Source organism: Carcharodon carcharias, chromosome 27 (assembly GCF_017639515.1).
Source record: "Carcharodon carcharias isolate sCarCar2 chromosome 27, sCarCar2.pri, whole genome shotgun sequence".
In the NCBI taxonomy this organism is placed as follows: Eukaryota; Metazoa; Chordata; class Chondrichthyes; order Lamniformes; family Lamnidae; genus Carcharodon; species Carcharodon carcharias.
The window spans coordinates 5,741,948-5,765,846 of record NC_054493.1 but is presented as its reverse complement, the minus strand read 5'-3'; the positions used below and the strand labels follow the sequence as shown (position 1 = coordinate 5,765,846).

The 23,899-nt window shown below is 62.4% G+C and overlaps 1 protein-coding gene across 1 annotated transcript in view; it reads left to right on the top strand.

The window, feature by feature from the left end:
- The window catches only part of sdr39u1 (short chain dehydrogenase/reductase family 39U, member 1), a gene marked incomplete at its 5' end in the record, with an annotated part of 52,877 nt that extends 29,880 nt beyond the window's left edge, over positions 1–22,997 (top strand). Inside the window, 4 exons of the mRNA XM_041175445.1 lie at positions 12,640–12,722; positions 16,388–16,509; positions 20,177–20,329; positions 22,582–22,997. Coding sequence (XP_041031379.1) covers positions 12,640–12,722; positions 16,388–16,509; positions 20,177–20,329; positions 22,582–22,997 — 774 coding nt within the window. The remainder of the gene's footprint in view (positions 1–12,639; positions 12,723–16,387; positions 16,510–20,176; positions 20,330–22,581) is intronic.
- Between the last annotated feature and the right edge of the window lie 902 nt (positions 22,998–23,899).

The window sequence follows — 23,899 nt, the reverse complement described above, 5'->3', positions numbered from 1 at the left end:
TCTGCGGAGAGGGAGGAGGAGGGAGTCTGGAGCTGGGATTAACTGGGTGAGGGTCTGTGGAGAGGAAGGGAGGGAGGAGGAGGGGGTCTGGTGCTGGGAGTAACTGGGTGAGAGTCTGCGGAGAAGGAGGGAGGAGGAGGGGGTCTGGAGCTGGGATTAACTGGGTGAGAGTCTGCGGAGAGGGAGGGAGGGAGCAGGAGGGGGTCTGGAGCTGGGATTAATTGGGTGAGGGTCTGTGGGCAGTGAGGGAGGGAGGAGGAGGTGGTCTGGAGCTGGGATTAACTGGGTGAGGGTCTGTGGAGAGGAAGGGAGGGAGGAGGAGGGGGTCTGGTGCTGGGAGTAACTGGGTGAGAGTCTGCGGAGAGGGAGGGAGGAAAGAGGGGGTCTGGAGCTGGGAATAACTGGGTGAGAGTCTGCGGAGAGGGAGGAAGGGAGGAGGAGTGGATCTGGAGCTGGGATTAACTGGGTGAGGGTCTGCGGAGAGGGAAGGAGGGAGGAGGAGGGGGTCTGGAGCTGGGATTAACTGGGTGAGAGACTGCGGAGAGGGAGGGAGGGAGGAGGAGGGTGTCTGGAGCTGGGATTAACTGGGTGAGAGTCTGCGGAGAGGGAGGGAGGGAGGAGGGGGTCTGGAGCTGGGATTAACTGGGTGAGAGTCTGCGGAGAGGGAGGAGGAGGAGGAGGTCTGGAGCTGGGATTAACTGGGTGAGAGTCTGCGGAGAGGGAGGAGGAGGAGGAGGAGTTCTGGAGCTGGGATTAACTGGGTGAGAGCCTGCGGAGTGGGAGGGAGTAGGGTCTGGAGCTGGGATTAACTGGGTGAGGGTCTGCAGAGAGGGAGGGAGGAGGAGTGGGTCTGGAGCTGGGATTAACTGGGTGAGAGTCTGCGGAGAGGGAGGGAGGGAGGAGGAGGGGGTCTGGAGCTGGGATTAACTGAGTGAGAGTCTGCGGAGAGGGAGGGAGGGAGGAGGGGGTCTGGAGCTGGGAATAACTATGTGAGGGTCTGCGGAGAGGGAGGGAGGGAAGAGGGGGTCTGGAGCTGGGATTAACTGGGTGAGGGTCTGTGGGGAGTGAGGGAGGGAGGGAGGAGGGGGTCTGGAGCTGGGATTAACTGGGTGAGGGTCTGCGGAGAGGGAGGGAGGGAGGAGGAGGGGGTCTGGAGCTGGGATTAACTGGGTGAGGGTCTGTGGGGAGTGAGGGATGGAGGAGGGGGTCTGGAGCTGGGATTAACTGGGTGAGGGTCTGCGGAGAGGGAGGGAGGGGGAGGAGGAGGGGGTCTGGAGCTGGGATTAACTGGGTGAGGGTCTGCAGGGAGAGAGGGGGGAGGAGGGGGTCTGGAGCTGGGATTAACTGGGTGAGGGTCTGCGGAGAGGGAGGGAGGCGAGGAGGAGGGGGTCTGGAGCTGGGATTAACTGGGTGAGGGTCTGCGGGGAGAGAGTGGGGAGGAGGAGGGGGTCTGGAGCTGGGATTAACCCGGTGAGAGTCTGCGGCGAGGGAGGGAGGGAGGACAGGGGTCTGGAGCTGGGATTAACTGGGTGAGGGTCTGTGGAGAGGGAGGAGGGGGTCTGGAGCTGGGATTAACTGGGTGAGAGTCTGCGGAGAGGGAGGGAGGGAGATGTAGGGGGTCTGGAGCTGGGATTAACTGGGTGAGAGTCTGCGGAGAGGGAGGGAGGGAGGAGTGGGTCTGGAGCTGGGATTAACTGGGTGAGAGTCTGTGGGGAGGGAGGCAGGAGGAGGAGGGGGTCTCGAGCTGGGATTAACTGGGTGAGAGTCTGCGGAGAGGGAGGGAGGGAGGAGGAGGGGGTCTGGTGCTGGGAGTAACTGGGTGAGAGCCTGTGGAGAGGGAGGGAGGAGGAGGAGGGGGTCTGGAGCTGGGATTAACTGGGTGAGAGTCTGCGGAGAGGGAGGGAGGGAGGAGAAGTGATCTGGAGCTGGGAATAAATGGGTGAGAGCCTGCGGAGTGGGAGGGAGGAGGGTCTGGAGCTGGGATTAACTGGGTGTGGGTCTGCGGAGAGGGAGGGAGGGAGGAGGAGGGGGTCTGGAGCTAGGATTAACTGGGTGAGAGTCTGCGGAGAGAGAGGGAGGGAGGAGGAGGGGGTCTGGAGCTGGGATTAACTGGGTGAGGGTCTGCGGAGAGGGAGGGAGTGAGGAGAAGTAATCTGGAGCTGGGAATAAATGGGTGAGAGCCTGCGGAGTGGGAGGGAGGAGGGTCTGGAGCTGGGATTAACTGGGTGTGGGTCTGCGGAGAGGGAGGGAGGGAGGAGGAGGGGGTCTGGAGCTGGGATTAACTGGGTGAGAGTCTGCGGAGAGGGAGGGAGGGAGGAGGAGGGGGTCTGGAGCTGGGATTAACTGGGTGAGAGTCTGCGGAGAGGGATGGAGGAGGGGGTCTGGAGCTGGGAATAACTGGGTGAGGGTCTGCGGAGAGGGAGGAGGAGGAGGGGGTCTGGAGCTGGGATTAACTGTGTGAGAGTCTGCGGAGAGGGAGGGAGTGAGGAGGAGGGGGGTCTGAGGCTGGATTAACTGGGTGAGGGTCTGCGGAGAGGGAGGGAGTGAGGAGGAGGGGGTCTGAGGCTGGGATTAACTGGGTGAGGGTCTGTGGAGAGGGAGGGAGGGAGGAGGGTCTGGAGCTGGGATTAACTGGGTGAGGGTCTGCGGGCAGAGAGGGGGGAGGAGGAGGGGGTCTGGAGCTGGGATTAACTGGGTGAGGGTCTGCGGAGAGGGAGGGAGGGAGTGAGTAGGGTCTGGAGCTGGGATTAACTGGTTGAGGGTCTGTGGAGAGGGAGGAGGGGGTCTGGAGCTGGGATTAACTGGGTGAGAGTCTGCGGAGAGGGAGTTAGGGAGGAGGAGGGGGTCTGGAGCTGGGATTAACTGGGTGAGAGTCTGTGGGGAGGGAGGGAGGAGGAGGAGGGGGTCTGGAGCTGGGATTAACTGGGTGAGAGTCTGCGGAGAGGGAGGGAGGGACGAGGAGGGGGTCTGGAGCTGGGATTAACTGCGTGAGGGTCTGCGGAGAGGGAGGGAGGGAGGAGGAGGGGATCTGGAGCTGTGAATAACTGGGTGAGGGTCTGCGGAGAGGGAGGGAGGGAGGAGGAGGGGGTCTGGAGCTGGGAATAACTGGGTGAGAGACTGCGGAGAGGGAGGGAGGAGGAGGGTTTCTGGAGCTGGGAATAACTGGGTGAGAGACTGCGGAGAGGGAGGGAGGAGGAGGGTTTCTGGAGCTGGGAATAACTGGGTGAGAGACTGCGGAGAGGGAGGGAGGGAGGAGGGGGCCTGGAGCTAGGATTAACTGGGTGAGAGTCTGTGGAGAGGGAGGGAGGAGGAGGAGGGGGTCTGGAGCTGTGATTAACTGGGTGAGGGTCTGTGGGGAGTGAGGGAGGGAGGAGGAGGGGGTCTGGAGCTGGGATTAACTGGGTGAGAGTCTGTGGGGAGGGAGGGAGGAGGAGGAGGGTGTCTGGAGCTGTGATTAACTGGGTGAGGGTCTGTGGGGAGTGAGGGAGGGAGGAGGAGGGGGTCTGGAGCTGGGATTAACTGGGTGAGAGTCTGCGGAGAAGGAGGGAGGGAGGAGGAGGGGGTCTGGAGCTGGGATTAACTGGGTGAGAGTCTGCGGAGAGGGAGGGAGGGAGGAGGGGGTCTGGAGCTGGGATTAACTGGGTGAGAGTCTGCGGAGAGGGAGGAGGAGGAGGGGATCTGGAGCTGTGAATAACTGGGTGAGGGTCTGCGGAGAGGGAGGGAGGGAGGAGGAGGGTCTGGAGCTGGGATTAACTGGGTGAGAGTCTGTGGGGAGGGAGGGAGGAGGAGGAGGGGGTCTGGAGCTGGGATTAACTGGGTGAGAGTCTGCGGAGAGGGAGGGAGGGAGGAGGAGGGGGTCTGGAGCTGGGATTAACTGGGTGAGGGTCTGTGGAGAGGAAGGGAGGGAGGAGGAGGGGGTCTGGTGCTGGGAGGAACTGGGTGAGAGCCTGTGGAGAGGGAGGGAGGAGGAGGAAGGGGTCTGGAGCTGTGATTAACTGGGTGAGGGTCTGTGGGGAGTGAGGGAGGGAGGAGGAGGGGGTCTGGAGCTGGGATTAACTGGGTGAGAGTCTGCGGAGAGGGAGGGAGGGAGGAGAAGTGATCTGGAGCTGGGAATAAATGGGTGAGAGCCTGCGGAGTGGGAGGGAGGAGGGTCTGGAGCTGGGATTAACTGGGTGTGGGTCTGCGGAGAGGGAGGGAGGGAGGAGGAGGGGGTCTGGAGCTGGGATTAACTGGGTGAGAGTCTGCGGAGAGAGAGGGAGGGAGGAGGAGGGGGTCTGGAGCTGGGATTAACTGGGTGAGGGTCTGCGGAGAGGGAGGGAGTGAGGAGAAGTGATCTGGAGCTGGGAATAAATGGGTGAGAGCCTGCGGAGTGGGAGGGAGGAGGGTCTGGAGCTGGGATTAACTGGGTGTGGGTCTGCGGAGAGGGAGGGAGGGAGGAGGAGGGGGTCTGGAGCTGGGATTAACTGGGTGAGAGTCTGCGGAGAGGGAGGGAGGGAGGGAGGAGGAGGGGGTCTGGAGCTGGGATTAACTGGGTGAGAGTCTGCGGAGAGGGATGGAGGAGGGGGTCTGGAGCTGGGAATAACTGGGTGAGGGTCTGCGGAGAGAGAGGGAGGGAGCAGGAGGGGGTCTGGAGCTGGGATTAACTGTGTGAGAGTCTGCGGAGAGGGAGGGAGTGAGGAGGAGGGGGTCTGAGGCTGGGATTAACTGGGTGAGGGTCTGCGGAGAGGGAGGGAGTGAGGAGGAGGGGGTCTGAGGCTGGGATTAACTGGGTGAGGGTCTGCGGGCAGAGAGGGGGGAGGAGGAGGGGGTCTGGAGCTGGGATTAACTGGGTGAGGGTCTGCGGAGAGGGAGGGAGGGAGTGAGTAGGGTCTGGAGCTGGGATTAACTGGTTGAGTGTCTGTGGAGAGGGAGGAGGGGGTCTGGAGCTGGGATTAACTGGGTGAGAGTCTGTGGGGAGGGAGGGAGGAGGAGGAGGGGGTCTGGAGCTGGGATTAACTGGGTGAGAGTCTGCGGAGAGGGAGGGAGGGAGGAGGACGGGGTCTGGAGCTGGGATTAACTGGGTGAGAGTCTGCGGAGAGGGAGTTAGGGAGGAGGAGGGGGTCTGGAGCTGGGATTAACTGGGTGAGAGTCTGCGGAGAGGGAGGGAGGAGGGGTTGTGGAGCTGGGATTAACTGGGTGAGGGTTTGCGGGGAGAGTCGGGGCAGGAGGAGGGGTTCTGGAGCTGGGATTAATTGGTTGAGGGTCTGCGGAGAGGGAGGGAGGGAGCAGGAGGGGGTCTGGAGCTGGGATTAATTGGGTGATGGTCTGTGGGGAGTGAGGGAGGGAGGAGGAGGGGGTCTGGAGCTGGGATTAACTCGGTGAGAGTCTGCGGAGAGGGAGGGAGGGAGGTGGAGGGGATCTGGAGCGGGGAATAACTGGGTGAGGTTCTGCGGAGAGGGAGGGAGGGAGGAGGAGGGGGTCTGGAGCTGGGATTAACTGGGTGAGGGTCTGTGGGGAGTGAGGGAGTGAGGGAGGAGGGGGTCTGGAGCTGGGATTAACTGGATGAGAGTCTGCGGAGAGGGAGGGAGGGAGGAGGAGGGGGTCTGGAGCTGGGATTAACTGGGTGAGAGTCTGCGGAGAGGGTGGGAGGGAGGGAGGAGGTGGTCTGGAGCTGGAATTAACTGGGTGAGAGTCTGTGGGGAGGGAGGGAGGAGCAGGAGGGGGTCTGGAGCTGGGATTAATTGCTTGAGGGTCTGCGGAGAGAGAGGGAGGGAGGAGGAGGGGGTCAGGAGCTGGGAGTAACTGGGTGAGAGTCTGCGGAGAGGGAGGGAGGAGGAGCAGGGGGTCTGGAGCTGGGATTAACTGGGTGAGGGTCTGTGGGGAGTCAGGAAGGGAGGGAGGAGGGGGTCTGGAGCTGGGATTAACTGGATGAGAGTCTGCGGAGAGGGAGGGAGGGAGGAGGAGGTGGTCTGGAGCTGGGATTAACTGGGTGAGAGTCTGCGAAGAGGGAGGGAGGGAGGGAGGAGGGGGTCTGGAGCTGGGATTAACTGGGTGAGAGTCTGCGGAAAGGGAGGAGGAGGGGGTCTGGAGCTGGGATTAACTGGGTGAGGGTCTGTGGAGAGGAAGGGAGGGAGGAGGAGGGGGTCTGGTGCTGGGAGTAACTGGGTGAGGGTCTGTGGGGAGGGAGGGAGGAGGAGGAGGGGGTCTGGAGCTGGGATTAACTGGGTGAGAGTCTGCGGAGAGGGAGGAGGAGGGGGTCTGGAGCTGGGATTAACTGGGTGAGAGTCTGCGGAGAGGGAGGGAGGGAGCAGGAGGGGGTCTGGAGCTGGGATTAACTGGGTGAGAGTCTACGGAGAGGGAGGGAGGGAGGAGGGGGTCTGGAGCGGCGATTAACTGGGTGAGGGTCTGCGGAGAGAGAGGGGGGAGGAGGAGGGCGTCTGGAGCTGGGATTAACTGGGTGAGAGTCTGCGGAGAGGGAGGGAGGGAGCAGGAGGGGGTCTAGAGCTGGGATTAATTGGGTGAGGGTCTGTGGGTAGTGAGGGAGGGAGGAGGAGGGGGTCTGGAGCTGGGATTAACTGGGTGAGAGTCTGCGGAGAGGGAGGGAGGGAGGAGGAGGGGATCTGGAGCGGGGAATAACTGGGTGAGGGTCTGCGGAGAGGGAGGGAGGGAGGAGGGGGTCTGGAGCTGGGATTAACTGGGTGAGGGTCTGCGGAGAGAGAGGGAGGGAGCAGGAGGGGGTCTGGAGCTGGGATTAACTGTGTGAGGTTCTGCGGAGAGGGAGGGAGTGAGGAGGAGCGGGTCTGAGGCTGGGATTAACTGGGTGAGGGTCTGCGGGCAGAGAGGGGGGAGGAGGAGGGGGTCTGGAGCTGGGATTAACTGGGTGAGAGTCTGCGGCGAGGGAAGGAGGAGGGGGTCTGGAGCTGGGATTAACTGGGTGAGAGTCTGTGGGGAGGGAGGGAGGAGGAGGAGGGGGTCTGGAGCTGGGATTAACTGGGTGAGAGTCTGCGGAGAGGGAGGGAGGGAGGAGGAGGGTGTCTGGAGCTGGGATTAACTGGGTGAGAGTCTGCGGAGAGGGAGGGAGGGAGGAGGAGGGGGTCTGGAGCTGGGATTAACTGGGTGAGGGTCTCCGGAGAGGGAGGGAGGGAGGAGGAGGGGTTCTGGAGCTGGGATTAACTGGGTGAGAGTCTGCGGAGAGGGAGGGAGGGAGGAGGAGGGGTTCTGGAGCTGGGATTAACTGGGTGAGAGTCTGCGGAGAGGGAGGGAGGGAGGAGGAGGGGATCTGGAGCTGGGAATAACTGGGTGAGAGCCTGCGGAGTGGGAGGGAGGGAGGAGGGGGTCTGGAGCTGGGATTAACTGGGTGAGAGTCTGCGGAGAGGGAGGTAGGAGGAGGGTGTCTGGAGCTGGGATTAACTGGGTGAGAGTCTGTGGAGAGGGAGGGAGGAGGAGGAGGGGGTCTGGAGCTGGGATTAACTGGGTGAGGGTCTGTGGGGAGTGAGGGAGGGAGGAGGAGGGGGTCTGGAGCTGGGATTAACTCGGTGAGAGTCTGCGGCGAGGGAGGGAGGGAGGAGGGGGGTCTGGAGCTGGGATTAACTGGGTGAGGGTCTGTGGAGAGGGAGGAGGGGGTCTGGAGCTGGGATTTACCGGGTGAGAGTCTGCGGAGAGGGAGGGAGGGAGGAGGAGGGGGTCTGGAGCTGGGATTAACTGGGTGAGAGTCTGCGGAGAGGGAGGGAGGGAGGAGGGGGTCTAGAGCTGGGAATAACTGGGTGAGAGTCTGCGGAGAGGGAGGGAGGGAGGAGGAGGTCTAGAGCTGGGAATAACTGGGTGAGAGTCTGCGGAGAGGGAGGGAGGGAGGAGGGGGTCTAGAGCTGGGAATAACTGGGTGAGAGTCTGCGGAGAGGGAGGGAGGGAGGAGGAGGGGGTCTGGAGCTGGGATTAACTGGGTGAGGGTCTGTGGAGAGGAAGGGAGGGAGGAGGAGGGAGTCTGGAGCTGGGATTAACTGGGTGAGAGTCTGTGGAGAGGGAGGGAGGAGGAGGAGGGGGTCTGGAGCTGTGATTAACTGGGTGAGGGTCTGTGGGGAGTGAGGGAGGGAGGAGGAGGGGTCTGGAGCTAGGATTAACTGGTTGAGAGTCTGCGGAGAGGGAGGGAGGAGGAGGAGGGGGTCTGGTGCTGGGATTAACTGGGTGAGGGTCTGCGGAGAGGAAGGGAGGAAGGAGGAGGGGGTCTGGAGCTGGGATTAACTGGGTGAGAGTCTGCGGAGAGGGAGGGAGGGAGGAGGAGGGGGTCTGGAGCTGGGATTAACTGGGTGAGGGTCTGCGGAGAGGGAGGGAGGGAGGAGGGGGTCTGGAGCTGGGATTAACTGGGTGAGGGTCTGTGGAGAGGGAGGAGGGTGTCTGGAGCTGGGATTTACTGGGTGAGAGTCTGCGGAGAGGGAGGGAGTGAGGAGGAGGGGGTCTGGAGCTGGGATTAACTGGGTGAGAGTCTGCGGAGAGGGAGGGAGGGAGGAGGGGGTCTAGAGCTGGGAATAACTGGGTGAGAGTCTGCGGAGAGGGAGGGAGGGAGGAGGAGGGGGTCTGGAGCTGGGATTAACTGGGTGAGGGTCTGTGGAGAGGAAGGGAGGGAGGAGGAGGGGGTCTGGTGCTGGGAGTAACTGGGTGAGAGTCTGCGGAGAGGGAGGGAGGAGGAGGGGGTCTGGAGCTGGGATTAACTGGGTGAGAGTCTGTGGAGAGGGAGGGAGGAGGAGGAGGGGGTCTGGAGCTGGGATTAACTGGGTGAGGGTCTGTGGGGAGTGAGGGAGGGAGGAGGAGGGGGTCTGGAGCTGTGATTAACTGGGTGAGGGTCTGTGGAGAGGGAGGGAGGGAGGAGGAGGGGGTCTGGAGCTGGGATTAACTGGTTGAGAGTCTGCGGAGAGGGAGGGAGGAGGAGGAGGGGGTCTGGTGCTGGGATTAACTGGGTGAGGGTCTGCGGAGAGGAAGGGAGGGAGGAGGAGGGGGTCTGGAGCTGGGATTAACTGGGTGAGAGTCTGCGGAGAGGGAGGGAGGGAGGAGGAGGGGGTCTGGAGCTGGGAATAACTGGGTGAGGGTCTGCGGAGAGGGAGGGAGGTAGGAGGGGGTCTGGAGCTGGGATTAACTGGGTGAGGGTCTGCGGAGAGGGAGGGAGGGAGGAGGGGGTCTGGAGCTGGGAATAACTGGGTGAGGGTCTGCGGAGAGGGAGGGAGGAGGGGGTCTGGGGCTGGGATTAACTGGGTGAGGGTCTGCGGAGAGGGAGGGAGTGAGGAGGAGCGGGTCTGAGGCTGGGATTAACTGGGTGAGGGTCTGTGGAGAGGGAGGGAGGGAGGAGAGTCTGGAGCTGGGATTAACTGGGTGAGAGTCTGCGGAGAGCGAGGGAGGGAGGAGGAGGGGGTCTGGAGCTGGGATTGACTGGGTGAGAGTCTGCGGGGAGGGAGGGAGGAGGAGGAGGGGGTCTGGAGCTGGGATTAACTGGGTGAGAGTCTGCGGAGAGGGAGGGAGGAGGAGGAGGGGGTCTGGAGCTGGGATTAACTGGGTGAGAGTCTGTGGAGAGGAAGGGAGGGAGGAGGAGGGGGTCTGGAGCTGGGATTAACTGGGTGAGAGTCTGCGGAGAGGGAGGGAGGGAGGAGGGGGTCTAGAGCTGGGAATAACTGGGTGAGAGTCTGCGGAGAGGGAGGGAGGGAGGAGGAGGGGGTCTGGAGCTGGGATTAACTGGGTGAGGGTCTGTGGAGAGGAAGGGAGGGAGGAGGAGGGGGTCTGGTGCTGGGAGTAACTGGGTGAGAGTCTGCGGAGAGGGAGGAGGAGGAGGGGGTCTGGAGCTGGGATTAACTGGGTGAGAGTCTGTGGAGAGGGAGGGAGGAGGAGGAGGGGGTCTGGAGCTGTGATTAACTGGGTGAGGGTCTGTGGGGAGTGAGGGAGGGAGGAGGAGGGGGTCTGGAGCTAGGATTAACTGGTTGAGAGTCTGCGGAGAGGAAGGGAGGAAGGAGGAGGGGGTCTGGAGCTGGGATTAACTGGGTGAGAGTCTGCGGAGAGGGAGGGAGGGAGGAGGAGGGGGTCTGGAGCTGGGATTAACTGGGTGAGAGTCTGCGGAGAGGGAGGGAGGGAGGAGGAGGGGGTCTGGAGCTGGGATTAACTTGGTGAGAGTCTGCGGAGAGGGAGGGAGGAGGAGGGGTCTGGAGCTGGGATTAACTGGGTGAGAGTCTGTGGAGATGGAGGGAGGAGGAGGAGGGGGTCTGGAGCTGTGATTAACTGGGTGAGGGTCTGTGGGGAGTGAGGGAGGAGGAGGGGGTCTGGTGCTGGGATTAACTGGGTGAGGGTCTGTGGGGAGGGAGGGAGGGAGGAGGAGGGGGTCTGGAGCTGGGATTAACTGGGTGAGAGTTTGCGGAGAGGGAGGGAGGGAGGAGGAGGGGATCTGGAGCTGGGAATAACTGGTTGAGAGTCTGCGGAGAGGGAGGGAGGAGGAGGGGGTCTGGAGCTGGGATTAACTGGGTGAGAGTCTGCGGAGAGGGAGGGAGGGAGGAGGAGGGGGTCTGGAGCTGGGATTAACTGGGTGAGAGTCTGCGGAGAGGGAGGGAGGGAGGACGGTGTCTGGAGCTGGGAATAACTGGGTGAGGGTCTGCGGAGAGGGAGGGAGGGAGGAGGGTGTCTGGATCTGGGATTAACTGGGTGAGGGTCTGCGGAGAGGGAGGGAGGGAGGAGGAGGGGGTCTGGAGCTGGGATTAACTGGGTGAGAGTCTGCGGAGAGGGAGGGAGGGAGGAGGAGGGGGTCTGGAGCTGGGATTAACTGGGTGAGAGTCTGCGGAGAGGGAGGGAGGGAGGAGGGGGTCTGGAGCTGGGATTAACTGGGTGAGAGTCTGTGGGGAGTGAGGGAGGGAGGAGGAGGGGGTCTGGAGCTGGGATTAACTGGGTGAGAGTCTGCGGAGAGGGAGGGAGGGAGGGAGGAGGGGGTCTGGAGCTGGGATTAACTGGGTGAGAGTCTGCGGAGAGGGAGGGAGGGAGGAGGGGGTCTGGAGCTGGGATTAATTGGTTGAGGGTCTGTGGAGAGGGAGGGAGGGAGCAGGAGGTGGTCTGGAGCTGGGATTAATTGGGTGAGGGTCTGTGGGGAGTGAGGGAGGGAGGAGGAGGGGGTCTGGAGCTGGGATTAACTGGGTGAGAGTCTGCGGAGAGGGAGGGAGGGAGGAGGAGGGGATCTGGAGCGGGGAATAACTGGGTGAGAGTCTGCGGAGAGGGAGGCTGGGAGGAGGAGGGGGTCTGGAGCTGGGATTAACTGGGTGAGGGTCTGTGGGGAGTGAGGGAGGGAGGGAGGAGGGGGTCTGGAGCTGGGATTAACTGGATGAGAGTCTGCGGAGAGGGAGGGAGGGAGGAGGAGGGGGTCTGGAGCTGGGATTAACTGGGTGAGAGTCTGCGGAGAGGGTGGGAGGGAGGGAGGAGTGGGTCTGGAGCTGGGATTAACTGGGTGAGAGTCTGTGGGGAGGGAGGGAGGAGCAGGAGGGGGTCTGGAGCTGAGATTAACTGGGTGAGAGTCTGCGGAGAGGGAGGGAGGGAGGAGGAGGGGGTCTGGAGCTGGGATTAACTGGGTGAGGGTCTGTGGAGAGGAAGGGAGGGAGCAGAAGGGGGTCTGGTGCTGGGAGTAACTGGGTGAGAGTCTGCGGAGAGGGAGGTAGGAGGAGGGGGTCTGGAGCTGGGATTAACTGGGTGAGAGTCTGTGGAGAGGGAGGGAGGAGGAAGAGGGGGTCTGGAGCTGGGATTAACTGGGTGAGGGTCTGTGGGGAGTGAGTGAGGGAGGAGGAGGGGTTCTGGAGCTGGGATTAACTCGGTGAGTGTCTGCGGAGAGGGAGGGAGGGAGGAGGGGGGTCTAGAGCTGGGATTAACTGGGTGAGGGTCTGTGGAGAGGGAGGAGGGGGTCTGGAGCTGGGATTTACTGGGTGAGAGTCTGCGGAGAGGGAGGGAGGGAGGAGGAGGGGGTCTGGAGCTGGGATTAACTGGGTGAGAGTCTGCGGAGAGGGAGGGAGGGAGGAGGGGGTCTAGAGCTGGGAATAACTGGGTGAGAGTCTGCGGAGAGGGACGGAGGGAGTAGGAGGGGGTCTGGAGCTGGGATTAACTGGGTGAGGGTCTGTGGAGAGGGAGGGAGGGAGGAGGAGGGGGTCTGGTGCTGGGAGTAACTGGGTGAGAGTCTGCGGAGAGGGAGGGAGGAGGAGGGGGTCTGGAGCTGGGATTAACTGGGTGAGAGTCTGTGGAGAGGGACGGAGGAGGAGGAGGGGGTCTGGAGCTGTGATTAACTGGGTGAGGGTCTGTGGGGAGTGAGGGAGGGAGGAGGAGGGGGTCTGGAGCTAGGATTAACTGGTTGAGAGTCTGCGGAGAGGGAGGGAGGAGGAGGAGGGGGTCTGGAGCTGGGAATAACTGGGTGAGGGTCTGCGGAGAGGGAGGGAGGGAGGAGGAGGGTTTCTGAGGCTGGGATTAACTGGGTGAGGGTCTGCGGAGAGGGAGGGGTGTTGGTCTAGGATTACCTGGGTGGCCTCTCGCTGTGTGGAGAGGATCAGGTTTAGCCCTGATACCCCCCCCTGGACTGGGAGTGGTGTCAGGGAGGAGCTTGGCATTACTCTGATGTTACTCTGCCCCTGCTCCCTCCTGATTTCCATCCCCCTTTCATTACAGACGGGTTTAGCAGCGAGGGGTCTACCTCCTTGCGATGCAGTGGTCAACCTGGCTGGAGAGAATGTGCTCAACCCTTTCCGGAGGTCAGTGTGTGGCGGAGGAGGGAGCCTGGGGGAGAGCTGCATGTGGCAGGGCGAGCGTTTCGGGGGGAGAGATAGTGTACACGAGGCAGAGAGAGAGAGCGAGAGAGTGAGTGAGAGAGAGAGAGAGAGTGAGCGCGAGCGAGGGAGAGCGAGAGGGAGAGAGATTACGAGAGAGAGAAAGCGAGGGAGAGGGAGCGAGGGAGATGGAGAGGGAGCGAGGGAGTGGGAGCAAGGGAGTGGGAGCAAGGGAGTGGGAGCGAGGGAGAGCGAGAGAGAGAAAGCGAGGGAGAGCGAGAGAGGGAAAGCGAGGGAGTGGGAGCGAGGGAGTGGGAGCGAGGGAGCAAGGGAGTGGGAGCGAGGGAGAGCGAGAGGGAGAGAGAGAGAGAAAGCGAGGGAGTGGGACCGAGGGAGTGGGACCGAGGGAGTGGGACCGAGGGAGTGGGACCGAGGGAGAGGGACCGAGGGAGAGGGAGCGAGCGAGAGGGAGCGAGGGATAGGGAGCAAGGGAGAGGGAGAGGGAGCGAGAGAGAGAGAAAGAGGGAGAGAACCAGGGAGAGATCAAGGATGAGGGAGAGAGTGAGATAGAGTGCGAGGAAGAGAATGAGCAAGCAAGAGAGAGGGAGAGAGCGAGAGAGAGCAAGAGAGTGAGAGAGAGGGGGTGAGAGGGAGGGGGAGCGAGGGAGCGAGAGCGAGGGAGCAAGAGTGAGAGCGGGGGAGCAAGAATGAGAGAGAGGGAGCGAGAGGGAAAGAGAGGGAGCGAGAGGGAGGGAGAGGGAGGGAGGGAGAGGGAGAGAGAGAGGGAGCGAGAGAGAGAGAGGGAGCGAGAGGGAGGGAGAGGGAGGGAGGGAGCGAGAGAGAGGGAGGGAGCGAGAGAGAGAGGGAGCGAGAGAGAGAGGGAGCGAGAGAGAGAGGGAGCGAGAGAGAGAGAGAGGGAGCGAGAGAGAGAGAGAGGGAGCGAGAGAGAGAGAGAGGGAGCGAGAGAGAGAGGGAGCGAGAGAGAGAGGGAGCGAGAGAGAGAGGGAGCGAGAGAGAGAGTGAGAGAGAGGGAACGAGAGAGTGAGAGAGAGGGAGCGAGAGAGTGAGAGAGAGGGAGCGAGAGAGAGAGAGATGGAGCGAGAGAGAGAGAGATGGAGCGAGAGAGGGAGAGAGAGGGAGAGAGAGGGAGAGAGAGAGGGAGAGAGAGGGAGAGAGAGAGGGAGCGAGAAGGAGAGAGAGGGAGCGAGAGAGAGTGTGAGAGTGTGTTTGTGTGTGAGAGAGAAAGAGAGAGAGCGAAAGGGAGAGAGTGAGTTTGAGTGAGGGAGAAAGAAAGAGAGTGAGTGAGGGAGAAAGAAAGAGAGTGAGTGAGAGAGAAAGAGAGAGTGAGTGTGAGAGTGACTGTGAGTGAGAGAGAAAGAGAGAGTGAGTGAGAGAAAGAGAGTGAGTGTGAGTGAGAGAAAGAGAGTGAGTGTGAGTGAGAGAGAAAGAGTGAGTGTGAGTGAGTGTGTGAGAGTGAGTGAGTGAGAGAGAAAGAGTGAGAGCGAGTGAGGGAGGGAAAGAGTGAGAGCGAGTGAGGGAGAGAGAAAGAGAAAGAGAGTGTGAGAGAGTGAGTGTGAGAGAGAAAGAGAGTGAGTGTGAGTGAGAGAGAAAGAGAGTGAGTGTGAGTGAGAGAGAAAGAGAGTGAGTGTGAGTGAGAGAGAGTGTGAGTGAGAGAGAAAGAGAGTGTGAGTGAGAGAGAAAGAGTGAGTGTGAGTGTGTGAGAGAGAGTGTGTGAGAGAGAAAGAGAGTGAGTGTGAGTGAGAGAGAAAGAGTGAGTGTGAGTGTGAGTGAGAGAGAAAGAGAGTGAGTGTGAGTGAGAGAGAAAGAGTGAGTGTGAGTGTGAGTGAGAGAGAAAGAGAGTGAGTGTGAGTGAGAGAGAAAGAGAGTGAGTGTGAGTGAGAGAGAAAGAGAGTGAGTGTGAGTGAGAGAGAAAGAGAGTGAGTGTGAGTGAGAGAGAAAGAGAGTGTGTGAGAGTGAGAGAGAAAGAGAGTGACTGTGAGTGAGAGAGAAATAGAGACTGTGAGAGAGAAAGAGAGTGAATGTGTGTGAGAGAGAGTGAGTGAGAGAGAAAGAGAGTGAGTGTGTGTGTGAGAGAGAGTGAGAGAGAAAGAGAGTGAGAGTGAGTGAGGGAGAAAGAGAGTGTGTGTGTGAGAGAGTGAGTGTGAGAGTGAGAGAGAAAGAGAGTGTGTGTGAGTGAGAGAGAAAGAGAGTGTGTGTGAGAATGAGTGTGAGTGCGAGAGAAAGAGAGTGAGTGTGAGAGAGTGAGTGTGAGAGAGTGAGTGTGAGAGAGTGAGTGTGAGAGAGAGTGAGTGAGAGAGAGAGAGTGAGTGTGAGAGAGAGTGAGTGTGAGAGAGAGTGAGTGTGAGAGAGAGTGAGTGAGAGAGAGAGTGAGTGTGAGAGAGAGTGAGTGTGAGTGAGAAAGAAAGAGAGTGAGTGTGAGAGTGACTGTGAGTGAGAAAGAGAGTGAATATGAGTGTGAGTGAAAGAGAAAGAGAGAGTGAGTGTGAGTGAGAGAGAAAGAGTGAGTGTGAGAGTGACTGTGAGTGAGAAAGAGAGTGAATGTGAGTGTGAATGAAAGAGAAAGAGAGAGAGTGTGAGTGTGAGTGAGTGAGAGAGAGAGCGAGAGAGAGTGAGTGTGAGTGAGGGAGAGAAAGAAATAGAGAGAATGTGAGAGTGTGAGTGCGAGATAAAGAGATAGAGTGACTGTGAGTGAGAGAGCGAGTGTGAGTGAGTGAGAGGGGAGGAGGATGTGACTGTAGCTCAGAGAGTTTGTGTGTCGGACACGATGTGAGTGCTCACCGGAGTATCTGTTGCTCCTGCCTCCTCGCTCCTGTCCCCCTCGCTCCTGTCCCCCTCGCTCCTGTCCCCCTCGCTCCTGTCCCCCTCGCTCCTGTCCCTCACTATTGTCCCTCGCTCCTGTCCCCCTCGCTCCTGTCCCCCTCGCTCCTGTCCTCCTCGCTCCTGTCCCTCCCTATTGTCCCTCGCTCCTGTCCCCCTCACTCCTGTCCTCCTCACTCCTGTCCTCCTCGCTCCTGTCCCTCACTATTGTCCCTCGCTCCTGTCCCTCCCTATTGTCCCTCGCTCCTGTCCCTCACTATTGTCCCTCGCTCCTGCCCCCTCGCTCCTGTCCCTCGCTCCTGTCCCCCTCGCTCCTGTCTCCCTTGCTCCTGTCCTCCTCACTCCTGTCCTCCTCGCTCCTGTCCCTCACTATTGTCCCTCGCTCCTGTCCCCCTCGCTCCTGTCCCCCTCGCTCCTGTCCTCCTCGCTCCTGTCCTCCTCGCTCCTGTCCCTCACTATTGTCCCTCGCTCCTGTCCCCCTCGCTCCTGTCCTCCTCGCTCCTGTCCTCCTCGCTCCTGTCCCTCACTATTGTCCCTCACTCCTGTCCCCCTCGCTCCTGTCCCCCTCGCTCCTGTCCTCCTCGCTCCTGTCCCTCACTATTGTCCCTCGCTCCTGTCCCCCTCACTCCTGTCCTCCTCGCTCCTGTCCCTCACTATTGTCCCTCGCTCCTGCCCCCTCGCTCCTGTCCCTCGCTCCTGTCCCCCTCCCTCCTGTCCCTCTCGCTCCTGTACCCCTCACTCCTGTCCCTCTCACTCCTGTCCCTCTCACTCCTGTACCCCTCACTCCTGCCCCCTCGCTCTCGCCCTCACAGGTGGAACAGGAAGTTTAAGGACGAGGTGTTCAGTAGCAGAGTAGACACCACGAGGACGCTGGCGAGAGCCATTGTGGAAACTCGGACCCCTCCCCAAGTCTGGCTCCTGGTCAGCGCAGTCGGTAATGATGCAGCAGGAATCAGCCAGCCCCTCGTCTCCCCCCTCTGTACCCCCCCCCCCCACCTCGGCTCCCCCCTGTATCCCCCCCACCCCTGTCTCCCCCCTGTATCTCCCCTGTCTGGCCCCTCTTTACCCCTGTCTCTCCTCTCTGTACTTCCCGTATCCCCATGTGAACCACCCGTCTCCCCCCTCTGTACCCCCCCGCCGTCTCCCCCTGAACCCCCCCCCATCTCCCCCCTGTACACACCCCCATCTCCCCCCTGTACACCCCCCCCATCTCCCCCCTGTACACCCCCCCCATCTCCCCCCTGTACACCCCACCATCTCCCCCCGCGTACATCCCCCCGTCTCCCCCTGTACCCCCCTTTGCCTCTTCTGTACCTGCCATTTCCCCCTGTGTACCCCCCCTCACCCCCCGTCTCCCCCCTGTACCCCCCCGTCTCCCCCCTCTGTACCCCCCCCCCGTCTGCCCCCTCTATACCCCCCTCTCCCCCCTGTACCCCCCCCCCCCCGTTTCCCCCTTGTAACCCCCGTCTCCCACCTCTGTGTACCCCCGTCTCCCCACTGTGTACCCCGCCGTCTCCCCCCGTACCCCGCCGTCTCCCCCCTGTACCCCGCCGTCTCCCCCCTGTACCCCGCCGTCTCTCCACTGTGTACCCGCCGTCTCCCCCTGTACCCCGCCGTCTCCCCCCTGTACCCCGCCGTCTCCCCCCTGTACCCTCCTCATCTCCCCCTCTGTACCCCCCGTCCATCCACTCTTTACCCCCCCGTCTCCCCCCTCTTTACCCCCCATCTCCCCCCTCTTTACCCCCCGTCTCCCCCCTCTTTACCCCCCGTCTCCCCCCCTTTACCCCCCCGTCTCCCCCCTCTTTACTCCCCGTCTCCCCCCTCTTTACCCCCCGTCTCCTTCTTTACCCCGCATCTCACCTCTACCCCCCCATGTCCCCTCTGTACCCCCCCATCTCCCCTCTGTACCCCCCCGTCTCCCCTCTCTGTACACCCCGTCTCCCCTCTCTGTACCCCCGTCTCCCCTCTCTGTACACCCCGTCTCCCCTCTGTACCCCCCCGTCTCCCCTCTCTGTACACCCCGTCTCCCCTCTCTGTACACCCCGTCTCCCCTCTCTGTACCCCCGTCTCCCCTCTCTGTACCCCCGTCTCCCCTCTCTGTACATCCCGTCTCCCCTCTGTACCCCCCCGTCTCCCCTCTCTGTACACCCCGTCTCCCCTCTCTGTACACCCCGTCTCCCCTCTCTGTACACCCCGTCTCCCCTCTGTACCCCCCCGTCTCCCCTCTCTGTACACCCCGTCTCCCCTCTCTGTACCCCCCGTCTCCCCTCTCTGTACACCCCGTCTCCTCTCTGTACACCCCGTCTCCTCTCTGTACACCCCGTCTCCTCTCTGTACACCCCGTCTCCTCTCTGTACACCCCGTCTCCCCTCTCTGTACACCCCGTCTCCCCTCTCTGTACACCCCGTCTCCTCTCTGTACACCCCGTCTCCCCTCTCTGTACACCCCGTCTCCCCTCTCTGTACACCCCGTCTCCCCTCTCTGTACCCCCCGTCTCCCCTCTCTGTACCCCCGTCTCCCCTCTCTGTACCCCCCGTCTCCCCTCTGTACCCCCCCCGTCTCCCCTCTCTGTACACCCCGTCTCCCCTCTGTACCCCCCCGTCTCCCCTCTCTGTACACCCCGTCTCCCCTCTCTGTACCCCCCGTCTCCCCTCTCTGTACCCCCCGTCTCCCCTCTGTACACCCCGTCTCCTCTCTGTACACCCCGTCTCCCCTCTCTGTACACCCCGTCTCCCCTCTCTGTACACCCCGTCTCCCCTCTCTGTACACCCCGTGTCTCCTCTCTGTACACCCCGTCTCCCCTCTCTGTACACCCCGTCTCCCCTCTGTACCCCCCCGTCTCCCCTCTCTGTACACCCGTCTCCCCTCTCTGTACACCCCGTCTCCCCTCTCTGTACACCCGTCTCCCCTCTCTGTACACCCCGTCTCCCCTCTCTGTACACCCCGTCTCCCCTCTCTGTACACCCCGTCTCCCCTCTCTGTACACCCGTCTCCCCTCTCTGTACACCCGTCTCCCCTCTCTGTAACCCCGTCTCCCCTCTCTGTAACCCCGTCTCCCTTCTCTGTACCCCCGTCTCCCCTCTGTACCACCCCCCCCGTCTTCCCCCGTAACCCCACCTCCCCCCCTGTACCCCCACCTCCCCCCCTGTACCCCCCGTCGCCCCTCTATACCCCCGTCCCCCCTCGATACCCCCGTCTCCCCCCTCTGTACCCTCCCGTCTCCCCACTCTGTACCCCCGTCTCCCCTCCGTACCCCCCCAGACTCCCGTCTCCCCTCTGTACCCCCCCCGTTTCCTCTCTGAACACCCCAGACTGCCCGTCTCCTCTCTGTACCCCCCAGTCCCCTCTGTGCCCCCCAGAGTCCCAGTCTCCTCTCTGTTCTCCCCAGACTGCCCGTCTCCTCTCTGTACCCCCTAGTCCCCTTTCACCCCTCTGCAGCCCCCAGACTCCCCATCTGCCCTCTGTACCCCCCCCAAGTCCACTCTGTACCCCCGTCTGCCCCCTCTGTAACCCCGTCTCCCCTCCGTACCACCCCAGACTCCTGTCTCCCCTCCGTACCCCCCAGACTCCCCATCTCCCCTCCGTACCCCCCCAGACTCCCGTCTCCCCTCCGTACCCCCCCAGACTCCCGTCTCCCCTCTGTACCCGCCCAGACTCCCGTCTCCCCTCCGTACCCGCCCAGACTCCCCGTCTCCCCTCTGTACCCCCCCAGACTCCCCATCTCCCCTCCGTACACCCCAGACTCCCCGTCTCCCCTCCGTACCCCCCCAGACTCCCCGTCTCCCCTCCGTACCCGCCCAGACTCCCGTCTCCCCTCCGTACCCGCCCAGACTCCCGTCTCCCCTCTGTACACCCCAGACTCCCTGTCTCCCCTCCGTACCCCCAGACTCCCGTCTCCCCTCCGTACCCCCCCAGACTCCCGTCTCCCCTCCGTACCCCCAGACTCCCGTCTCCCCTCCGTACCCCCCCAGACTCCCGTCTCCCCTCCGTACCCCCAGACGCCCCGTCTCCCCTCCGTACCCCCCCAGACTCCCGTCTCCCCTCCGTACCCCCAGACTCCCCGTCTCCCCTCCGTACCCCCCCAGACTCCCCGTCTCCCCTCCGTACCCGCCCAGACTCCCATCTCTCCTCCGTACCCCCCAGACTCCCCGTCTCCCCTCCGTACCCCCCCAGACTCCCCGTCTCCCCTCCGTACCCGCCCAGACTCCCATCTCCCCTCCGTACCCGCCCAGACTCCCCGTCTCCCCTCCGTACCCGCCCAGACTCCCCGTGTCCCCTCCGTACCCCGCCAGACTCCCGTCTCCCCTCCGTACCCGCCCAGACTCCCCGTCTCCCCTCCGTACCCCCAGACTCCCCGTCTCCCCTCCGTACCCCCCCAGTCTCCCCGTCTCCCCTCCGTACCCCCCCATACTCCCCGTCTCCGCTCCGTACCCCCCCAGACTCCCCGTCTCCCCTCCATACCCCCCCAGACTCCCCGTCTCCCCTCCGTACCCCCCCAGACTCCCCGTCTCCCCTCCGTACCCGCCCCCCCAGCCCCTCCCCTCGGAGGCGGCCTGTTGAAGGGGATTTCTGATCCCCTTTCCCTTGTCTCCCCTGGCCAGGATTTTACCAGCCCAGCCTGACTGTGGAATACGATGAGGACAGTCCGGGCGGAGACGCGGATTTCTTCTCCCGCTTGGTCCGGGATTGGGAGGGAGCTGCCCGACTGCCTGAGCACACGGCCCAGCTCGTGCGTCAGGCGGTTGTGCGTTCCGGTAAGTTCCGCGCGTCCTCCGGATCTTTCTCAGGGAAACGGCGGCTTCCTCACACACCTCACTCCCTTTCTCTCCCCTTCTCTCTCTCTCTCTCTTCCCTTCTCTCTCTCTCTCTCCCTTTCTCTCTCTCTCTCCCCTTCTCTCTCTCTCTCCCCTTCTCTCTCTCTCTCCCCTTCTCTCTCTCTCCCCTTCTCTCTCTCCCCTTCTCTCTCTCTCTCTTTCTCCCCTTCTCTCTCTCTCTCCCCTTTTCTCTCTCTCTCCCCTTCTCTCTCTCTCTCTCCCCTTCTCTCTCTCTCTCCCCTTCTCCTCTCTCTCTCCCCTTCTCTCTCTCTCCCCTTCTCTCTCTCTCTCCCATTCTCTATCTCTCTCTCCCATTCTCTCTCTCTCTCTCCCCTTCTCTCTCTCTCTCTCCCCTTCTCTCTCTCTCTCCCCTTCTCTCTCTCTCTCTCTTCCCTTCTCTCTCTCTTTCCCCACTCTCTCTCCCTCTTCCCTTCTCTCTCTCTTTCCCCACTCTCTCTCTCTCTCTCTCTCTTTCCCCACTCTCTCTATCTCTTTCCCCACTCTCTCTTTCCTTCTGTCTCTTCCCTTCTCTCTCTCTCTTCCCTTCCCCTCTCTCTCTCTCTCACTCTTCCCTTCTGTCTCTCTCTCTTCCCCACTCTCACTCTCTCTCTCTCTCCCCCAGGATTGATGCTGACTCTAACCCCCTCCCCCTGTCTCTCTCTCTCTCTCTCTGTTCCCCAGGATTGATGCTGACTCTAACCCGCTCCCCCTGTCTCTCTCTCTCTCTCTGTTCCCCAGGATTGATGCTGACTCTAACCCCCTCCCCCTGTCTCTCTCTCTCTCTCTTCCCCAGGATTGATGCTGACTCTAACCCCCTCCCCCTGTCTCTCTCTCTCTCTCTTCCCCAGGATTGATGCTGACTCTAACCCCCTCCCCCTGTCTCTCTCTCTCTCTCTGTTCCCCAGGATTGATGCTGACTCTAACCCCCTCCCCCTGTCTCTCTCTCTCTCTCTCTGTTCCCCAGGATTGATGCTGACTCTAACCCGCTCCCCCTGTCTCTCTCTCTCTCTCTGTTCCCCAGGATTGATGCTGACTCTAACCCCCTCCCCCTGTCTCTCTCTCTCTCTCTTCCCCAGGATTGATGCTGACTCTAACCCGCTCCCCCTGTCTCTCTCTCTCTCTCTCTCCCCCCCCCAGGATTGATGCTGACTCTAACCCCCTCCCCCTGTCTCTCTCTCTCTGTTCCCCAGGATTGATGCTGACTCTAACCCCCTCCCCCTGTCTCTCTCTCTCTCTCTGTTCCCCAGGATTGATGCTGACTCTAACCCCCTCCCCCTGTCTCTCTCTCTCTCTCTCTGTTCCCCAGGATTGATGCTGACTCTAACCCCCTCCCCCTGTCTCTCTCTCTCTCTCTGTTCCCCAGGATTGATGCTGACTCTAACCCCCTCCCCCTGTCTCTCTCTCTCTCTCTGTTCCCCAGGATTGATGCTGACTCTAACCCCCTCCCCCTGTCTCTCTCTCTCTCTCTGTTCCCCAGGATTGATGCTGACTCTAACCCCCTCCCCCTGTCTCTCTCTCTCTCTCTGTTCCCCAGGATTGATGCTGACTCTAACCCGCTCCCCCTGTCTCTCTCTCTCTCTCTGTTCCCCAGGATTGATGCTGACTCTAACCCCCTCCCCCTGTCTCTCTCTCTCTCTCTGTTCCCCAGGATTGATGCTGACTCTAACCCCCTCCCCCTGTCTCTCTCTCTCTCTCTCTGTTCCCCAGGATTGATGCTGACTCTAACCCCCTCCCCCTGTCTCTCTGCCCCCCCAGGATTGATGCTGACTCTAACCCCCTCCCCCTGTCTCTCTGCCCCCCCAGGATTGATGCTGACTCTAACCCCCTCCCCCTGTCTCTCTCTCTCTCTCTCCCCCCCCAGGATTGATGCTGACTCTAACCCCCTCCCCCTGTCTCTCTCCCCCCCAGGATTGATGCTGACTCTAACCCCCTCCCCCTGTCTCTCTCTCCCTCAGGATTGATGCTGACTCTAACCCCCTCCCCCTGTCTCTCTCCCCCCCAGGATTGATGCTGACTCTAACCCCCTCCCCCTGTCTCTCTCTCCCTCAGGATTGATGCTGACTCTAACCCCCTCCCCCTGTCTCTCTTCCCCCCCAGGATTGATGCTGACTCTAACCCCCTCCCCCTGTCTCTCTTCCCCCCCAGGATTGATGCTGACTCTAACCCCCTCCCCCTGTCTCTCTCTCCCTCAGGAGTGGTGCTGGGAAAGGACGGAGGGGCGCTGAAGCAGATGATTTGGCCGTTCTGGCTGGGCGTTGGGGGAGCGATCGGCTCCGGACGCCAGTCCTTCCCCTGGATCCACGTGGAGGATATGAGCGGGATCCTCGCCCACGCGCTGGAGAATGACTCGGTCCGGGGGATCCTGAACGGCGTGGCTCCCACCCCGTGTACCAGCCGCCAGTTTGCGGCAGCGCTGGGTTCCAGCCTGGGGCGCCCCGCTGTGCTGCCGGTGCCAGCTCTTGCCTTGGAGGCAGTGCTGGGCGCCGAGCGGGCGGTCATGCTGCTGGAGGGGCAGAGGGTGGTGCCCAGGCGCACCCTGGAGAGCGGGTACAAGTACCGGTACCCCGAGCTCGCAGCCGCCCTGGACAACGTGGTGTCGGGGGGGTGACGGCAGGGGGGTCCGGGTAGCGGGGTGGGGGGGGGTGGAGTCTGGGCGGTGAGGTCGGGGGTGGAGGTGAGGTCGGGGGGGGGGGCGGAGTCCGGGCGGTGAGGTCGGGGGGCGGAGTCCGGGCGGTGAGGTCGGGGGTGGAGGTGAGGTCGGGGGGGGCGGAGTCCAGGCGGTGAGGTCGGGGTTGGAGGTGAGGTCGGGAGGGGGCGGAGTCCGGGCGGTGAGGTCGGGGGGCGGAGTCCGGGCGGTGAGGTTGGGGGTGGAGGTGAGGTCGGAGGGGCGGAGTCCGGGCGGTGAGGTCGGGGAGGAGGTGGAGTCCGGGCGGTGAGGTCGGGGAGGGGGTGGAGTCCGAGCGGTGAAGTCGGGGAGGGGGTGGAGTCCGGGCGGTGAAGTCGGGGAGGGGGTGGTGTCCGGGCGGTGAGGTCGGGGAGGGGGTGGAGTCAGGGAGGTGAGGTTGGGGGGTGGAGTCCGGACGGTGAGGTCGGGGGAGGCGGAGTCCGGGCGGTGAGGTCGGGGGTGGAGGTGAGGTCGGGGGAGCGGAGTCTGGGCGGTGAGGTCAGGGGTCGGAGTCCGGGCGGTGAGGTCGGGGGTGGAGGTGAGGTCGGGGGGGGGGGGCGGAGTCTGGACGGTGAGGTCGGGGGTGGAGTTGAGGTCGGGGAAGGCGGAGTCCGGGCGGTGAGGTCGGGGGGCGGAGTCCGGGCGGTGAGGTCGGGGGTGGAGGTGAGGTCGGGGGGGGGCGGAATCCGGGGGGGCGGAGTCTGGGCGGTGAGGTCGGGGGTGGAGGTGAGGTCGGGGGGCAGAGTCCGGGCGGTGAGGTCGGGGGTGGAGGTGAGGTCGGGGGTGGAGGTGAGGTCGGGGGAGGCGGAGTCTGGGAGGTGAGGTCGGGGAGGGGGTGGAGTCCG